We start from the raw sequence: 12260 nt of genomic DNA, 5'->3' as shown, positions 1-12260 counted from the left end.
TCAGTTTCACATGCTGGTGCAAATGGAACAGACAACAGGTGAAATCACCGATAAATGAGTGGTTCTGCAGGTGGTGACCACAGACCACTTCTCAGTACCTATGTTTTCTGACTGATGTTTTGGTGACTTTTGAATGTTGGCGGTGATTTCACTCTAGTGGCAGCATGAGACGGAATCTACAACCCACACAACTGACTCAGGTAGTGCAGCTCATCCAGGATGGCACATCAATGAGCTGTGGCAAAAAGTCTGCTCAAACGGTCAGAAACAGACTCCATGAGGGCACAACGTCCACAGGTGGGGGTTGTGCTTACAGCCCAGCACTGTACAGGACGTTTAGCATTTGCCAGAGAACACCAAGAATAGCAACTTCGCCACTGGCGCTCTGTGCTCTTCACAGATGACAGCAGGTACACATTGAGCACATGTGACAGTTCTCCACGGTGTCTGGAGGCAGCATGGAGAATATTCTGCTGCCTGCAACATCTTCCAGCATAACTGGTTTGGCAGTGCGTCAGTAATTGTGTGGGGTGGAATTTCTTTGGGGGACCGCACAGCCCTCCATGTGCTTGCTAGAGGTAGCCTGACTGCCATTAGGTACCAAGATGAGATCCTCAGACCCCTGATGAGACCATATGCTGGTGCAGTTGGGCCTGCAAGACAATGCGAGACCTCATGTGGCTGGAGTGTGTCAGCAGTTCTTGAGAGACGAAAGCATTGATGGTATGGACTGGCCCGCCTGTTCCCCGGACCTGAATCCAATTGAGCACATCTGGGACATCATGTCTCGCTCCATCCACCAACATCACGTTACACCAGACTGGCCATGAGTTGGTGGATGCTTTAGTCCAGGTCTGGGAGGAGATCCCTCAGGAGACCATCCGCCACCTCATCTGGAGCATGCTCAGGCATTGTAGGGAGGTCATACAGGCACGTGGAGGCCACACACATGACTGAGCCTCATTTTGACTTGTTTTATGGACTTTATATCAAAGTTGGATCAGCCTGTATTGTGTTTTTTCTGTTTTTATTTTGACTCCAAATCCAGACCTCCATGGGTTGCTAAATTTGATTTCCATTGATCATTAAAAAAAACCCAAAAAAACCAACAATAACAACAAAAAAACCCTTTTAATTTTGCTGGCCGCAGATTCAACTATGTAAAGGACAAAGTATTTCATATAAATATTTCATTCATTCAGATCTAGGATGTATTATTTTTGTGTTCCCTTTATTTATTTATTTATTTATTTATTTATTTTGAGCTGTGTATTTACACAATAATAAGATAAGCCAAACTTAGGAACTTTAACATTTAACACAACCCATAAATGTAAATTAGTAGCTTGATTATGAAGTAAAAGAAGAAAACGTTCCTTTAATTTTTAATCACAGTATGTAATTGAGTCAGTTAAAGCTCCGGGATATGGATCTGGTATAGCACAGAGGGTTGTAGATCAGTTTCAGCTGCTTGGGTGTTCATGAGATTTATAACAGGTCACCAGTTGTGCAACATAGACACAACCCCCAATACAGGAATGGTTTCACAAGTGGAGGCCGCTGACATTTTCCCCTCATCTTTTCTGGCTGTTTTTTTCACCAGTTTTGCTTTTAGCTTGGGTCTGTGTCACTACTGGTAGCATGAGGCAACCTGGACCGTACAGAGGTTGCTCAGGTAGCTCCTCCAGGATGAATGCATCAATCAAGCCAGCAAATCTTCTGGCCAATGACAGGCACGCATACAAACATGTGGGGTCCTTACAAACTACTGATTACTATTTTGAATTGCTGGAATGAAATGTGGGCAAAATGAAATTTTTTGGGGGGGTGCCTTTATATTGAGCCCTCTGTAGCTTGATTTTTTTTTTTTTTAATCAAATAATAATGTGGCAAACTTTCATTCCTAATACATCACCCAGGCCATATCAATACAGATATCCAGCTTTTTTATGCAATGTATAAACTGTTTCCCTGCAATGCTAATAGGGATTTGAATTATCTCCTGTTTTTATTGGAAATAACACATGCAAGGATGGCAGTGCTTTCTGAAGACAAGTAGCACATATCGTTCAGTGAAGGGATTTAATGATGGGCTTAAGTCCCATCAAAGACAGGATTTCACCGTCTAATCCAAGATAATAACTTCTCTTTGCAGTCTGCAACAAACTCAAGCCCGAGGCGGACAATGTGATGTGTGCGGACAATGTGTAGACATGTGATTCCAACACTAGAGGGAGTCAAAGGTTTAATTGTCGTTCAATGTTTTACTTTCTCTGTAAATTAATTTTTGTCCAGTAATTCTTTATGTCCAAGTGAAATTTAAGTCATAATTTGAAATGTTTTCAACAAACTGCATGTATGTGCGTGTGTTGGACTGATACAAAGAAATGAGACAAAGTATATTTATTATTTTAATCCAGCTGTTGGCATTTGCAGTAGTTGTATACAAACAATATAAAATCCCTTGTTTAAAATGAGCCAAAAAATAAGAGCACTTGTTGCCCAATTGACTTAATCTCGAGTTGCAAAGAATTTTTAAATGTTGTTTCTCAAAGCAGAAACAAAACATTTCAATAGTTAAGGGAAGCACAACTGTTCATGACAAGACTTGGTACATTTTTCATCTTATTTGGACAAAGGGAAAATAATTCAAGGTTTGCCTCAAGCTGGACTTTTTCCAGTTACAACTTTAGCATGTGCATTATAATAGAAAAATTATTAGAAAGTTTATGGACCAAAGACTTTTTTTTTTTTAAGTTTTGTTTATAAAATGAGTATGAACCTTTGGTTTTGAGCTTACATATTTACGCTGTCTGGAAATTATTATAAAATCCATCACTCTGAGCAGATATGATGAAACAATAGTTAACCCAAAGAAAGAAACTGAACTGAATGCAAGAAAAAGTGTTGAGGAAGAAGAGTACCACAGGAAGAAAAAGTACTGGAAGATCTGGACTGTATGGAATCCATTATTCTATGACAGAAAGGCTGAGGTTTACACATTTAATCTACATATACATTTATAAATGTAGGAGTAACAATATTAAACTTGATTGTGCATGAAAGGTTTAGAAATCTGAAAGGCAATCATGAAAGATAATCCTGCTTATACTAAGAATTTCTGCAGCATTTACACAACCAAATACATATTTACATAAAAAATGCTTTTTAATGACAGATATCAAAGCATGATGGCTTAAGTGTGCTGGGGCTACTCTCAGTGCTCTGATAGCTACATCCTTACACTGCACTGATTAGTGCTTCTGGCTCTGATGTCATGTGTACATGTCCTGGTCCACCTCCTATCATTTAAATATTATTCCCGTGGCAATCAGATTGCTGTTTATGAACACATCCAGTTCTCCCAGCACTGCAATCTGAGAACTGAATATGTTCTGCTAAAGATTGTTTTCATCTTATGTGTGGTCAGTTAGCCTGAGGTGCATGTGTGAGACAGGAGCCCAGTCTGATGGGAAAGGAAGCATCTATGAGAGGAGGGATGGCAAAATGGCAAAGCACAGAGCTTCAGAAACAAAAAACAAACAAACAAACAAAAACAAACAATGGGGGGGCTGGCTGAATTTATCCCTTTGCTAAAGAAGAGATAAGATTAAAGAGAGCGTAATATAAGCTACAAATTCAACATGAAGTGTGGTGACTTATGTGTTTAATTGCAATCCCACTATCAAGTAAGACCGTTCTTTACGTGTGATAAATGTTAGTGTAATGCCATTCCCATTTTAAGGAAATCAAATGGTGATTTTTCTAGTCTAACATTTTAATCCAACTGAGCCTTCAATGCCCAAGGTCTCAAATACGAGATGGAAACATATTTCTCCCTCAGTCCTCAAAATTTATAGTGTCTGTTGCATTGCATCTGTCACCACCTCTCCTGCCTGAAGCCTCTAAAAGCTTCTGCATCTGCAGTAAGGTGCCCTTTTTAAAGCCCCAAATGTCCAAATACAATATCCACCAAGGCCACTTTACTCCACCAATTTAGAAACTATTGCCATTTATTTGGTGAAAGTCCACCTGCATCATGTTAATACCACTGCTGGCTAATCGAGCCAAGCTCTCTGCAGATAAGGTTTCCATGGTAACGATGGTGTGCTGGTCATTTGCTGAAACCGCTCCGGTGCCGGCTTCTGTTCCTGCTGCAGGCGAAGCAGCGTCAGGTGAGACTGTGGTGGCGGCGTTGCTGCTGGTAACAGTTGGCGGTTTCTTGTTCATATGGGTCTTGACGTGCTTTGAGAGGTGGTCGCTGCGCATGAAGCGTTTGGGACATTCTGTGCACGCAAACTTTTTCTCACCTGAAGAAAGGTAAACAAAAATAAATAAATGCATGTGATAATATCAGACTTTTTGCTGCACAGTCAATGATCCATTTGAGATATGGTAATAGTTGACCCATTGGAGTCAGTCTGTGTGAGCAACCATTTACACTTCTTAATAAAAAGAAGTTTAAACCAGAAACATCTCAACTTTTTCTACCTGTTACTATCTGTGTTCTGGGAATCTCTGTGCTCCTGTACTGATGCTGGTAAACACTGACCTATTCAATCAAGCATGCTGGTGCTGGCGTACACTGTAAAATTACACCCCATTTAATGTGGCAAACACCTATCACACATTGGCTTATTCGGTTTTCACACAGTGAACTCTGGGACATTTTCCAACTTGTAGCACATTTTGTGAGATAGGCCACCTTGGGGCACGACTGTTACACCTGCCGTATTCTAGCATCAATGTTGGATATCTGCACTCACGTGCATTTTCAGTCAATGTCTAGAATAGTTAAAGGCTGCACTGAATTCCTCTGATCTTCACTGTTTTCGCATTAAAGAATAAAAGTGAACTTTCCCCACAGCAGACACATTTGGGAAAAGAGGGCTGTTAATAATAAAACAATGTTGGCTCAGTTCAACTCAGTCATCCCTGCAAGCCATGACAAGTGACTCCGTACAATAACAGGGCCTGAAACTAAAATACGCCAGTTAAACTTATACAATAAAACTAAGTCATCACTTATACCTGTGTGTGTCCTCTTATGGCGCTGAAGCTCATCTGAACGGGTAAATCGTTTGCCGCAGTAAGACCAGTTACAGACAAAGGGACGCTCTCCCGTGTGCCAGCGAAGGTGGGCTCTGAGGTGGGATGTCTTGCCGTAGATCTTCCCGCAGCCAGTGATGTGACATATGTGCTGCTTCTTTTTAGTCGGATCACTGCTTGATGCAATAACCACAAATCATGAGCGTGAGAGAAATTAAAAACAAGTGATATTCAAATAGGTCTCTGTTTAAAAGATTGTGAAAAAACAAGTTTGCTTCAACTTTTTTGTGTAGTTCAGTTTTATAGCTAACAACAACGACTGATTGTTGAATAAATACATGTAAAAAGGAAAATAACATTTAGACAGGAAGACTGCCATAACAGGGCTCTGTAACATACCGTCCTTCTCCATCCTTGCAGAAGGGGCAGGTACATGCTTCTCTACGGTTACGTCGCCCTTGAGGTGGTGGGCTTATATCCTCTTCATCCATAGCTGTATTTTCATCCAAACTTTCTCCACCCGTCTGTAACGGCTGCTCTCCTGTAGCAACGGAAAAGAAAAATGCTAAAGTCTGACATAACATACAAAGTTTATCTAGTGCTTCATTAAACAGCTGCTGCTCTAAAAGCTTAAACCAGTTAAATTTTTACATGTTAGAGATCTAAAATACAGCTCTATAATTTCTGATCCAAAAACCATAGGGTTGAAGAGCTATGCGCTTTCTTCTCATAGCTCCTTATTGGCATAAAACCAAAACAAACAGTACTAATCCAATGTTAGTACAACTTGTTTTCTAAATAAGCTACATTTTCAGTAACAATGACAACTTTAGTCATCTGGTCTTTATCCATTATGCTTAAGTAACTTTAATGACAGAGTAAAATGTAGAAAAATGAGCCATTAACTAAAACAAGTCTAAACAAAGCCTGCTGCAAATGTAACTGCTGGGAGGCATACGATTTCACAACACTGTTAACAGACTCAGCGATTCTTTACAAACAGGGGAATTTGATAACATCTAGCCCAACAAACATGCAGACATACTGGGAGGAGCTGCCAGTGGCCAAACTTGGAAAAAAAAAAAAGGGTAAAAAGAAAAAAAGAAGGGAGGGGTGCAGTTACACCCTTGCTATAACAGAGAAGTCGTGGCTGACCCACAATTGCATGTAATGGGACCAGCACGTGGAGGTACGTAGGGTCAGAGGGGAAACAAAAGCTTTAACAGGAACACAAACATGTGAAGTGGCCTAACGAGGTCAGAAAAGCACTGAACAAGCCAGACTGGTTCAACCAGTATAATTCACTACGTAGGTAAGAGGTGAAGGAATCAATCCAAAGATACAAGATAAAGAGGGAAAGAAAAACAGAAAGTAAATCTAATCTTCCAGGGTAACCATTGTTTACTAAACCCAACTGCAAGTCACATACTTTACAATTACCATGTACACCAAATTCTTTAACTACCAATTAAACAGAAATTCTAACAAACACAAAAAGTTGTTTGTGTTTAGATAGAATCTAAAATTATTTATGAAAACTAAATGGTCCAAAGAAAAGCATCTAATACGAATGAAAGTCAGATCAACAGGTCTTAAACACACCAACTGCTGATATAGTAACCTGCATGTTATAATAGATGAAAATATTATGCATGCATTTTAACGCTGAATATTAACAGTTAATGAAAATCAGGCCACTGGCTGACCTGCTGTGCTGGCGATGGTGATGGGCAGCTGGTGCATCTGCAGCCCGGACCCCCCGAGGCTGTTAAGATTTATGGTCTGGATCCCTGGGATCTGCACGGTGTTGACGGGTACTCCTCCAGCTGTAGCTGTTCCCTGAGCCTGGCCGAGCTGGGGAAGGGACTGCACGGGTGCCAGTGTGATCTGCGCTCCCGTCGGATTCTGGATCTGAATGGTCTGCCAGGTCACTTGGCCGTTGGGGGCGACGGTGCGCAGCAGGATAGCCCCTGTGTTTGGCATGATTTGAAGATTCTGAAGCCCTTCCTGGCTGAGTGTTGGAGTAAACACTTGACCGCCTGTGGCTGCAACAGTACCGGCCTGGATGGTTTGGAGTTGCGCTCCACCTTGGATAACCTGCTGAGGCTGGATGAGGATTTGCTGTGGCTGCACCCTGTCTCTGTTGTCTGGCTGTATTGGGATACCCAGAGAAGAGGCCATGTTTTGCTGAAAAGTCCCTGTCACAGCTCCATTGCTGTTCTGCTTTTGGGTAACTCCATAAGAAGAGGTCGTCTGTGTAGTGACAGTGGAAGCACTGGTCATGTAGCCGGACTCGCTGTTGGAAGACACTGGCTGTTGTTGCTGCTGCTGCATGAGCTGGTTTCCCACTGCTTCTCCTCCACCATTGGTATCCCCCCCTGCAGCACCAGCAGTGACGGGTAACAAAGTGATGTTTCCATTTAGAGACACAGGCATATTTGCCAAGAACTGGGGCTGGTTTTGTAACAAACCATTGCCTAAACTTATGTTTTGTATGGGTATGGCTCCCTGAATGAGACTGGGCATGGTTATGATGTTTCCTGCTGCACCGGCTCTGTTACTCGCAGTTATGATCTGTTGGCCATTGGGAGAAGACACTATCTGAAACTGCTGGCCTGGTCCTGCTGCGGCAGGCACAGCAGACTCCTGCTGAGCATGTGTAAAATGCAGCGTCTGGCCATCCACTGTCTGAAACTGTGGAATGACCTGGTACTGGATGTTAGGCATCATACCTGATATAGTGGTAAGGACCTGCTGACCCTGCATTGACGGCGCCTGAGCAACTACAAAGGGCTGTTGTTGCTGCTGCTGACCCTGAGAGCTTACAGCTGGCGACAGCACCTGCCTGTTCTTGTTGAGGTCTCCTCCTGACATCACTCCTGAGGAATCTGTGGTGACTGTGTTGGAGCCTGAGGATGCTTGAACACTGAGAGGGTTTACCTGCCAGCTGTTGGCACTGGAGGTAAAAACAGCCTGGTTTAGGTCCAGTTGTTGCTGCTGATTCTGTTGGTGCTGGTCGGCAGGGGAATCGTTCTCTCCTGGGGTGTCAATGCGACTGCATGTGGCTGCCAACAAGGCGAGTGGTGACGGCTGCTGTGAGTCCTGGAAAAAGAATAAATGAAGGAGTACTTAGAAAGTAGAAATATAAGAAATGCAATGTAGAGTTACAAAAAAAAAAAAAAAAAAAAGTAACAGCTGCCAAAATATCAGGATGTTCAAGTAAAGCTGGATACTTGCATGTGATTGAAAGAATACATAATAAAGTTTAGGTGAAGAAGAGAGTGCAGGCAGGGGAGCAGGTGGAGATGAGTGTCTGGGGTGGTTTGTGACAGCAAGAGTGAAGATGGTGCCGCTAACTCAAAGGCAGAAGATGGGACTGGACGTGGCAGAGCTGCATACACACTGGAAGTCAATCGCTTGTCGCTGCTTTAAAGCGGACGGCTGGTCACTTGTGGACATTCCACGCTTCTGTTGCCTAGGTAACTCTCTAACGCATTTACCATCAGGTCATGTGCCAATCAGTTGCATTCTTCACTTTCACTTGTAGTCTTGTCCGTGGGTTACCTCAGGTCCCACCCACTTCCTATTGCTTGCGGTTATTTCGCTCATAGTCACCTGAACCCGTGGAATATCATCCACTTTCTGTGGTTTCTAGTCATCCGGACACTGTGAATCACTTCTAGTATGCACGCTGCTTTCAAGTTTCATTGGGCGTGACCAGTAGGGATGGGTTTAGAAATAATATTGGGGGAAAAGTCAGGTGGAGTGAGAGAGAATGTTACAGAGGCGAGCCCAAGATGGTGGACATGCACAGATGAGGAAAAATTGATATATTGGAAAAGGATGCTGAAGACTGAGCTGCCAGGCAGGAGGAAAAGAGGAAGACCACAGAGATTTAGTGAAGGAGGACATACAGAGGGTTGGTAGAGGATGAGGATGTTAGAGATGGGCTGAGATGGTGGTGGATATTTCGCTGTGGCATCCCCTAAACAAGAGGAAGTGTAGCCTGGTTTGGAAAGCCCAGTAACACAGTAAAATGTAAATATTGTCCCACTTTGTCCAACTCACTTTGAATCAGAAAATTACAAATTACAGAGTGAATTTTTAGAGTTTATTTTTTCCTTCCTTGCACATGATTCAGAGCATTTACGATACAAGATTAAATGGTTTAAAATGTCTATTAAAATTATTTTCCAAATTAATTTTCTGATTTAAAAAAATGCAAGTGATGTGGTAGATTAATTAAAAAGAAGAAGAGGGACCTCTTTTCTGGATGTCAGAAATACACACTCCACTACTAACAAGAACTTCATTAATAAAATTAACCCACTTTCTTGCCCTTTCCAGGGGAGTGGGCATCAAAGTGAGGGGGTGTGGGCAGGGGGTATGGGAGGGACCACATTTTTGTGGAGTTGCGGCGGGCTTGGCTTCCCCTCCCCCCAAACCCACCCATCTCCCTCCCACACTTTTAGTTTGCCCTATAAACTGACTCACTCCGCTAGCCACCCCCTCCAAGGCCAGCCAAATGGGCCGAGCGAAATACACACGAAGTGCCGGGGTTTAACGGGAACACCCCGTGTGGGCGACTTTTACCTGCCCATTCCCCACCCCGGTAACATGTGCTCTGGGGAGAAAATCAACAACCCTCACAGACCCCGACACAAACGAGCCATAGAAGCGATCAAACAGATGGGAAGTGCACATGAGTTCAGTCTGGCAGTATCTCCAGTGGATGTGTCCCGTAACCTACTTGTGAATTTGTGTTTCGCTTTTGACTGAAGCCTCCACCGCTCTCCACAGCGGCCATTTCACCCTGCTGCTGATCTGCGGAAGAAGAGTTTTTGTAAGAGTACATCTCCTTAAAGCACTTCACAAGAAAAAAAAACATCACACATCGAAACTTACTACTGCGTGTAATAAAAAGGACGGAACACACGGAACAGCACAGGCCACGAACACACAATAAAAAGGGTGTTTTTCGGGGCCGCTGTGGGGCGATTCAGACAAGAAGTGCAAGAAAATCTAAGTGCTCACAGGGCCAGCTACATGCTAAGCTAACGTGAACTCACAAGTAAAGTATGAGCTGAAGTGAACGAAATGTTTTCAGCCACCGCTGTAAGTACAACTAGCTGTGAGCTCACATCAGTTGCACGGAGTTAAGTGACACTATCTGCTTACCTATTAATTTAAGTCCAAAAGTAAAGTTACAAGTGACCAGTTGGTTAATTGTTGTTAGCCGTGTATTTTAAAAATTAGCGGGTTTGTAACCTTAGTTGGTCACTTTTTTAAAAAAACAACTCGGCATTTCGTTATCGGCACACGCCACATTTACGACACGGAACACATTGAAAACAACGTACTTCCACTCTACTCCTTACTGTTCAGTTATCGGTTCGTCCACAACATGCCAGTGAGTTTAAAAAGTTCACTTACTGCTCATAATTTGAAGACGGGAGGAGTTTCGCTGCTCTTTTTTCTGCTTGACAACTTTTCACAACTTCACACTAACTTGACGCCCCCCCCTTCTTTGAAGGAGAACAGTGGGTGCGTTCGATTTATGAACGCGGCAGCCTACCCACGTCGGGGAGAACACGCGGTATAGGTTTTTAACAGGCTTATCGGAGAAAGTATTGACGAGGAAGTCATTAAATGAAAGTAGCTCCCCTATACAGCTCAAGTCCAATTCCATTTACGTTTAATTCAAACATCTATGACCTAATTATTATCCCTTTTAGTTCTTAGTACAATATTCTTCGGTAGAAAGTATTTATCTAATATCAAAAATACAAGAATACGAGTGGAAAAATCTCCCAGTCGAAATAGGTAACCATATATTCAACAATGGGCGTTTTGCCATATTAAAAATTAAACTCACCCCCTGTTCGCTGCACTATCGCACTGTTCCCATGAATAAAAGAAGCACACCCTTTTAAGAGCCTCTTTTGAGCAATCGCTTCTTTTCTCCAATGGAGAAGGGCGTTTCTGCCAACGAGTATCAGTCGGACAATGTAATTGGGCTAGAGGCAGAAGACTGGGCGGAACCAAGCACTGTAGGTTGTACCCCTGAGTATGATTGACGTTTGGTTATCTTTTTCCGCTTAAAAGACGCCATGAGTAAACAGTTCTCGGAATGTGGGCGATCGCCTTTATTCGGTCAGATACTTGAGCCTGTGTTGTCCATCTGAGACATTAAGGCTCGTGTATTGGTTTGAAAACGGAGGTGGGAAAGGAGGAAGGCCGCATGGGTATTTAAGTCTTGCCTCCGTGGCCACTGGCCACTCCCTGGTGGCGCCCGGTGGGTCGGGAAACGGCAAGGAGGCGGGAGGAGTTGGCCAGGGTGGCGGTGAAGATTTCCCCATCACACGCACACACTGGCTATGAACCGCGCGGGGAGGAGAAAATGGCTCGCCTGTGGGAGGGCTTGTATTATTAGGATTCGTGAGGGGGCTGTCAATACGGCAGCACATGTGCCCGTGTAAACAGGAGAGAGAGGGTGGAGCCCATACCCAGGCCAGTCCTGCAGCCACCCACCTCTGTGTGAACTCCATCACTGACACTTCTTCAATTAGACGCAGATATGAATACTTCTACCGACACACATTGATGCATGCATGACACCACCACACTCTGAACTGATCTAGCAGCACTAACTGAAGCATTCATGTAGTCTGGAAATAAATGGAGTGATACGATACCGTTAAAGAGAGGCTTTTCATCATATACTTTACTATGCAGACAATCATAACATCAGCTTTTTGTCCAGTATTAGCCCAGAAAGTAACATCACTACAGCATTTCATAAAATACAGTACTGTCCTTACAACAGATAAATAAAACTACAGCCTACATGCAAAATATCTGAAAAACTTGTAAATGTGGACCCACAGTTATTTTCAGAAACCATTGCTCCTGCGTTTCAATGGCACAGTTTGTTTTTTTAAATTAACAGTTTCTACATTAAGTGATTTTTTGTGAATATTTAAAGGAAAATACTAGATATGCATCATAGTGGAAAATGTTAACATTTATTTAAAACATGACTTTTACAGCTTTTTACCTGTAGGTGATTATTAAAAAGTAAGAATAATCAAATAAAAAATGTTATTTATTAATCAGGTGACAAATGTTGATTAATAAATAGCCTAAATCAGGGGTGGGCAATTCATTTTAAGGTTATAATAAAATTCAATAAATACTGGGCAGAACTGAGT

The 12260-nt window shown here is 42.7% G+C and overlaps 1 protein-coding gene across 5 annotated transcripts; it reads right to left on the bottom strand.

Moving 5' to 3' along the window:
• Positions 1 to 2398: 2398 nt before the first annotated feature.
• On the bottom strand, positions 2399 to 10575 carry sp1 (sp1 transcription factor). 5 transcript variants are annotated; one of them, XM_085457691.1, is made up of 6 exons: positions 10483 to 10575; positions 9800 to 9873; positions 6756 to 8151; positions 5449 to 5590; positions 5032 to 5225; positions 2399 to 4310 (listed from the first exon to the last, which is right to left on the bottom strand). In XM_085457691.1, exons 1-6 carry the CDS (start codon positions 10487 to 10489, stop codon positions 3997 to 3999), a joined length of 2127 nt encoding a protein of 708 aa, XP_085313817.1. In that variant the 5' UTR covers positions 10490 to 10575; the 3' UTR covers positions 2399 to 3996. The 5 variants fall into 5 exon arrangements, with proteins under 5 accessions (XP_085313817.1, XP_085313818.1, XP_085313820.1 ...); XM_085457692.1 differs by having other exon boundaries at positions 5032 to 5222; XM_085457694.1 differs by lacking the exon at positions 10483 to 10575 and adding an exon at positions 10428 to 10482.
• Between the last annotated feature and the right edge of the window lie 1685 nt (positions 10576 to 12260).

The sequence above is a fragment of the Copadichromis virginalis genome, linkage group LG5 (genome assembly GCF_057382275.1).
Source record: "Copadichromis virginalis isolate Kocher_CV1m ecotype Utaka linkage group LG5, C_Virginalis_male_GT1.1, whole genome shotgun sequence".
Classification (NCBI taxonomy): Eukaryota; Metazoa; Chordata; class Actinopteri; order Cichliformes; family Cichlidae; genus Copadichromis; species Copadichromis virginalis.
This window is presented reverse-complemented; position numbering and strand designations above follow the sequence as displayed.

Bases quoted from the DNA above. Each gene is read 5' to 3' on its own strand.
- sp1 (XM_085457691.1), bottom strand. The intron at 8,152-9,799 runs GTAGGTTACGGG...TTCTTTTTCCAG, and splicing joins AGCGAAACACAAATTCACAA to GACTCACAGCAGCCGTCACC. The intron at 4,311-5,031 runs GTATAAGTGATG...ACCTTTCTTCAG, and splicing joins CCATAAGAGGACACACACAG to GTGAGAAAAAGTTTGCGTGC.